This window comes from Anneissia japonica, unplaced genomic scaffold, assembly GCF_011630105.1.
Source record: "Anneissia japonica isolate Jap-2015-1 unplaced genomic scaffold, ASM1163010v1 scaffold685_len2926416_cov193, whole genome shotgun sequence".
Taxonomy (NCBI): domain Eukaryota; kingdom Metazoa; phylum Echinodermata; class Crinoidea; order Comatulida; family Comatulidae; genus Anneissia; species Anneissia japonica.
The window spans coordinates 2938717-2946297 of NW_022692922.1; the positions used below are offsets into that span (position 1 = coordinate 2938717).

General features: G+C 34.9%; 1 protein-coding gene across 1 annotated transcript; it reads right to left on the reverse strand.

The window, feature by feature from the left end:
- Window positions 1–1835: 1835 nt before the first annotated feature.
- On the reverse strand, window positions 1836–7232 carry LOC117100550 (epidermal retinol dehydrogenase 2-like). The gene is made up of 4 exons (XM_033240325.1): window positions 6618–7232; window positions 4730–4974; window positions 4071–4187; window positions 1836–3440 (listed from the first exon to the last, which is right to left on the reverse strand). The coding sequence occupies exons 1-4, from the start codon at window positions 7161–7163 to the stop codon at window positions 3356–3358; spliced, it is 993 nt and encodes a 330-aa protein (XP_033096216.1). The 5' UTR covers window positions 7164–7232; the 3' UTR covers window positions 1836–3355.
- Window positions 7233–7581: the final 349 nt, after the last annotated feature.

Here is a 7581-nt window from a genome sequence, read left to right on the forward strand (position 1 = left end):
TAGTTACTATGTTTGTCCCAATTACGGAAAAAGTCGCAAGAGAAAACTTTAAAGTAAGGTCCTACCTGGTGGATGATGCACAATGAAAGTTAGGCGAGGCTTTTTTCATTCCTTGTTTCGCATACTTAATTTTTGTTAAAGATTTTTGGTGGATGGTGGAATAAACATAAAATTTTGTTTTCTTATTTAGCAAATACTGTTAGTTTTGACAAAATCATCCAGACAGAGGAGAAAAAAAAATGTTATTGGTGAATATAAAATAGGATGGTTAAATGCTTAAAATTTATATAATTAGGAAGAAATATATACCATATATCTTATCTTTAGAGATTTCAAGACAGCTGAGGGCGTAATAAAAATAATGAAAACATTTTATTTTTTTCTGAAATTTCCACTTTTTCGTGGTGGCGGGTGCACTAATTGGCCAAAAATAAAATGACATTCTTATTCGAAATCATCAATATTTTCAGTCGGCGGGTTTGCTAAACAAGGTATTAAAAACGTCTCGCCTTACCATCGCGCTACATAACTTGTACTTTTTGTGTTCTTGGGCAATGCTATTTCATTATGTATATAATGTATGTCTGACTCTTGATCCTCCCATGGGTACCGGGTAGAGTGTGAATTATGAATAATCCATGGATTTGTTTATGGTGTGGTGCTCGTGTATTCAAACTATATCAAAAATATTCGTGTCAAACCATGGCCAAATTAATAACACTGCTGTGTAAAGACGAAATGCCTTTATACCTTGTTTAGTGCCAGAAAATTGCCGACAAGGGGCCCAAACGAAGGGCCGACGAAGCCTCAGTCAACGGCCGAGAATAAAATATTCTTAGACTGCAATCAAAATAACTTTATTTGAATAGGCAAATTATGATCCTTTTAATTTTTGATCTGACAACCTAGTCACATGCCTCAGACGGGGGGGTCCAGGCCAGGGGGAAAATGCTACCATGCTACCACTGGTTTAGCGAACCCGCCAATAATGATGATTTTAAATAAAAATAAAATTCTGTTTTTGGCCAATTAGTGCACCTGCCGCCACATCAAAACTGGAAATTTCTGAAAAAAATAAAAGATTTTCTTTATTTTTATTAGGCACCCACCGCTGCCTTGAAATCTCCAAAAATAAGATATGTATATTTCTTCCTAATTATCCAATTATTTAACCATCCCATTACTACACTGTTTACATTCACCAATGAAATTTTATTTCTGTACTCTTCTCCATTTTGATGTTTTTGGCGAAACCCTATTTGCTATAAGAAAACAAAATTTTATTTTTATTTTTTCTCCGCCCTCCACTGACGATCTTTGAAAAAATAAGTTCACGAAACAAGGTATAAAAAAAGCCTTATCTAATACTGCACATGGAGCAGAGCACGGATGTAATAATTCAGCATACATGGAACAGATGTTTCATATTGTGTATGATTATTAAGCCTACTGTTTCCAATTACCAGAGCAATCATGTGGGGTAGCCGAAAAGTTTTGCACGGAAAACCCCATGAAGCCCTCCCTCTAAAAATTTGCTTTTATTTGCAAAAAAAAGTACACTCAAGTAGTTAAAATTATCACTCGAATTCACCAGCTCAGCTAGCACCTGCCTCTTTTTAAACTCATGGCACCATCAGACTCAACTCCATGTTAATACCACTAGATATGGCACTTCTGTTTTGCAAGCAACCCCAGCTTGTTTTCACGAAGTAATTTCATTGCCAATTTGTATTGGATGTGATAAATTGCAATAAAATTATTTTCAAATACATGAAGAAAATTGTACTGTACTCTCCTATTGGACAACAATATGACACATTAATAAATATACAAAGTATATTTCAAATTATATTTCTTTATTTATAGTGGTTGCACTCAATTTAGAAGAATATAATTTTTTAATAATTACAATAACACTCTGTTAAAACTAATATATTCTGTACATGTAATCGACAAATGAATACATTATGTTGGACAATGCAAGTATCATGGACTATATTAAGCTACATTTACCCTAGACACTATAATGACACGACGATGACACAACAAAAATGCCCTCAGTGTTGAAGAATATAAACAATGCAATTGTCATGTCGTTATCGTGCCTAGTGTAAATGGTTGCTTTACCCGTATAATCTAATATTTACAATTAATTATTAAACTATTTTCTAAACTACTGCAACACATCAAAGAATTTCATTTGGTCTTGTTGATATGATATAGATGTAGATTTCTTTAAATTAAGACTATTGCAACACATATCAGTATTATGAAAGTATTACTAAAATACACTTTTTTATGTACAAACATGATACAACCTGAAAGCTTCTTTGTTCCTAATGTATTTTTATCTAAAAAGGAAGACCCATAGAGGCAAACAAGCTTTCAGAGGGTCTATTTACAATACTTTTACATAAAAGAAAACCCCCACAAAGTACAGTTCGCCCTCCAATTCAAGACCACCTTTGGGACCTGAATATTTGGGGGTGGTGTCGGGGTTAGTCTCCAATTAGAGGGCTAGCTTTGTGTTAAAAAGCTGAAGATGGCTGTTTGGATCTTTGGAAAAGTGGTCTCAAATTAGAGGGGTCTCAGAATTAGAGTCTCGAATTAGAGGATGCACTGTGGATGATTGTACTGGCATACTGTATACAATTGTTAACATAGGAGTCAGAATATGTTCCATCACCTCCTCCCCTCAGGAATGCAACCCAATGGAAAAGAACCATTATCAACCCACATTCATCAGCACCCAAATCTACTGCAGATAACAGCTACAGTGATTTTAAGGTTATTTCACACCAAAGGGTTGGTTCATGCGCATGCCCTTTCACATTTCAATCAGAGATCGGTAGTTTGAACTGTTTCTACTTTTTGCGAAGTGAAAAAATGTGCACCATCATTTTTTATCCCAATTATATTTTATAATACTATGTTTTATAATATAATCCACATTTATTTTTTATCCCAACTTCTCAAATAAATACAGAGAAAACTTGTATAACAAGTCTTTTTGGTATAAAATATTTCAAGCAAATTAAATTTTCATGATAGAAAATAGATTGAATGTGCCAGAAAACAATGTAAGAATTTTTATGTAAAATCTTAATTTCTAATTACAGATATTAAAATATATTTTAAATATACTATAAAGTATTGGAAAAAATAAAAAATTAAAGAAAATATGAGAATGGTTAATAAATGAACTGATTTCTCTGTATTACCTACATTGTGAAATGCCTAGTAGCAATTTCAACCCCCTCCCATACACATCCTTTGATCTTGTCCACCTATATATAATCAGTACAGCAAACTTTAAAATTTATACCTTCAACAAAGGATTGACCGCAAAGTATCATCAATCTTTGTCTTTGTAGCCACTCATGAAGTTTGTGGTCCCGATGAAATCAAGAATTGCAAATAGTGCTCGTACAGGAAGAAGTCTTAAGGAGAAAAAAAACATTGAAAGTTGAAATTTTTCATATTAGAAAACAATAGTGAATATTACTTCTTTTATTTATACATCTTCACACTTTAAAAATTGTATGTTACATGAAAGATAAAAGGACGAACAAAAAAATTGGACAGTACAAACTTCCAGTGTCAGAAAGGACCAACCAGGTGATAAACACCTCTAAAAACGGTCAATTCCTAATAAAACGGTCAATTCCTAATATAATAGTCAATTCCTAATAATATAATGGTCAATTCCTAATGAAGTGATAGTAAAGACATTTATTTTACTGAGTACTGTAAAGTAAATGTTCTAGAATTGAATGACTATTCTATTTGAAGTGTCTGCATCTCTAACAATTTATTTATAATATAATATAAAAACAATTAATTGGCCATGATCATATATTAGTATTAATCCTGTTTACAATTCCACATTACATTTTTAATAAAAAAAGGAAGTATAAGTTGGACGGAAAAGTTGATACATTGACAAGTGAAGCATCTTAAGTTATGCAATTAGATTAACTCAGAAAATATAGCTTCTCGAACGAAAATTAATCTTTTTGAAATGAATCTTGTGTTAAATATAAATAATGGAAACTTGGTAATATACTTACGCTTTGAGAAGAGGCATATACTGCATGTACCAGGGTACAAATATCACTTCCTCATTTCTCAATATACCCTTCATTATGGTAGTCACTGCTGAATCCAGATTCAATGGTCTTGGAAATCTGAAGACAATCAACAATATCTATATTGTGGAATAAGTTTTACTTATATCGTCATGATCCAAATATGTAGGCAGTGACAATTTGCAATTCAAAAAGAGGGTAGGTTAGCTCAGACAGCTAAACTGGTGGTAGCCACTGTGTGTGCACTGAAACGTGAAGATCGCTTGTTCCCCAGTTTAACTCCCATCGCAGCTATTTCAGTTGGAGGACTGAAATGCAAGTTACAATGTCACACCGTCTTTCAGATGAGACGTTTAAGCCATTGGTCCCGTGTGCATTATGGCCAATTGCACACATTAAAGAATGCAGTACACTCTTCTAAAATGAGTAGGGGGATTGTCTCCTGATATACTGCCCAATCACCACCAGAAGGACCCCACTGAAAGTAAGTATTCTTCAGACTTTCTTAGGTTATAATTGGTGTTTACACCAAATAAATCCATCTATCTATCCAACTATAAAATAAATATAATTAATAAATAAAAATAATAAAATATCAATTGCAATGTCGCATTGATTAACAATTGGTGGTCATAAAATACCTTGACGTGCATCCGGCAAACATTCCAGATTTGAAGTAGGATGGAGCAATGACAGTTACTTTTACGCCCGTTCTCCTGATTTTACGTAGTTCACACTGCATCGCTTCTGAAAACCCCACAGTGGCAAACTTACTCGTACAGTAGTCGATTAAACCATTGCTTCCAATGTATCCGGATGTGCTAGCAACATTTATGATGTGTCCATGGTTCCTGGCTAACATGTTAGGAAGAAATGCCTTTGTGATCTAAGTCAAAAAGAACAACAAAATCCAATAATATCTTTAAAAGTAAACCTTTAAAGCATAGGCTAAGAGATTATTTACAGTATTACAGAATAACTCAGTCAATGGTACAGTTGGTATATAGGGTTGTATCCCACTTGTTCTTCACTGTATTTGAAGTGCATGGTAGCTGACCTAATGGCCTAACTTTTGGTAGAAGTTGCTATGTGCTTACATGGTGGTATATGTATACAGAATGACACTGTTTTTGACTGTTTGGAAGGAGCTCCATGTGCATGTCCTCATCTATTTTCTTGTACATTGAAACATATCCATCATTCAAAGTTCTCTTTCATATGTGGAATGGGGAACCAGTCAATTCGAGCGGATGTCACTTCGAGCGAATGCCAGTTCGAGTGGAATTTATTCGAGCGGATGCTAGTTTGAGGGAGTTATGTACGAATTACTTTAAAATTTCCTATTTTGAGCTATACAGTACTAACAATCTGCATTCGGCCAAGGCTCAGGCTTTGCCTGAATAGTGGAGAAAATTGGTATGATGTCTATTACTGTGCTGTTGGTAGTCTTGTCACAGGGGCTGGAGGATCCAGAATTTTTCAAACGGTGGGATGGGAGAACAAGTTTCAGAAATAGTTAAAGTGAGTAGCACATAACATTAATATGCACTGACATTTTTAAAATTTAGTGGCAAGACGAGGGGGCACGTGCCTCCCTGTGCCCCCTACACGTCACTGGATCCGCCCCTGTGTCACACTACTGCACCAATGATTTGTGCACCTTCTGATACCATATTATACATAAAAATAATTTAAAATTCTATGGTGAATAAAAATTACATTTACAGTTACTCCCATTTACAAATATACTGTAGGACTAAATCATAAATCTACAAATACTGTTACAAGTTCAACACTATATAATTCCACTAACTGGAGACAAAAACCGTGAATTCTACGTGCAAAATTCTATAGTTTTAAAATATAGGGCCTAAGTGCTTTCTAGCGTATTTCAAACATGGAATAATTATCAAAAAGTGCCAAAAAAATTTCAGAACCTTAGTGCACAGAGCATTTTTTGCATTTAAAACAAATACAAAAATAGGGTGACCATAAATTCGCCCTTGTTGTAGTTCGCACTAAATGCATCCGCTCGAACTGGCATCCACTCGAACTGACATCCACTCGAATTGACTGGCATCCAGGCGAATGTATTTAATTTAGGCAGTGGCTGTTGTTACACCAGTCTTAAACCAATTCATAATTCTGATTGGATAATATTGTGTATAAATTGGGAAATAACACCAAATTAGAATTAAGGTTTGTACATATCAATTCAAAACAATAGTTACTCATTCCATACCGTAGTTTTCTAATTGCGTTTCTGATGCCTCAAAAACCAGCTCAAATTTGGACGCTAGGGAAAATAGGTGCGCAGAATCGTAATTACTGCATAATACATTGTGTATATATTAAGATTAGATCAAAGCCTAATTTTCGGAATAACTGCAGACAGATTTCTAGGCCAATTTTATATATATTTCCTGCGCAGTCCTTACATTATGTAGGCCCCTAGTTAGACTAGGGCCTAGTCTGATATGAATTTAAGACTGGGATAACTATAGTCACTGTCAATACTTTAATCCTTACCCATATATATGCTAACGTATTGACCTCGAATATTTTAGCAAGCATTTCATCTGAACAATCTAGGAAGTTGGTACCACTCACAATACCAGCATTATTTACAATAAAATCAACACCACCAGCAAAGTCCTTCTGGATTTCTGAAACCGTTTTATAAATTTCACTTCTTTGACTAAGATCACACACGTAATAATGAACCTTCTTCCCAAAATATTTCGCATCCTTTTCGGTCTCTTTGAGACCGTTTTCGTCGATGTCTATCAGTATCATGTTAGCCCCTAGTTGGGCAAATGCCAGAGAGAGTAGGCGGCCGAGACCGCTCGCTGCCCCGGTCACCAAAACATTTTCACCGTCGACAACTTTAAGTGGGGCTGAGAAAAAAAGTCTCCAAATAACTCTAAAGACGGAAAGCCAAATTCGTTGAAAGAGCACAAACAATTCAATAAAAAATGTTATAAGCCTGAAGAATGGCATTGGGCCAAATACTTTGGAATTTGATCGCTTATGATGGTAAAATTCATCAACTCGTTCTCTACCAAAGAATGCCATTACTCAGTACAGTACTACGATTTTTCTTGTTGTTGTCTGTCGCCGCCTGCGGTGAAAATGGAATCGATTGTGTAATCTAGAGTCTCTCCTCCATAGAAGAATCATGAATCTCTAACACTTTCGTGCAACATACAGTGGAACATCCGTGTGAAGTGAATCGCATGACATGTCATTGTAGAGGTTGAACTTTAAAGCCCCATTCCCGGCAAAATTTCACTTAAAACAGATTTTTTTTAGAAAAGATGCATATATGCATTACTCCAATTATTATAAATCATGGAAAAATATTGCCATAAATTTTAGTTTTACGCAAAAGAATTTAAAAAAAAAAAGAGAAATACAGACTATTTCTCATATAGACCGTGGGTTGAGGCTCCAAAATCGGCTTAGTTTACGAATTCTGTGACCCACCGATCCG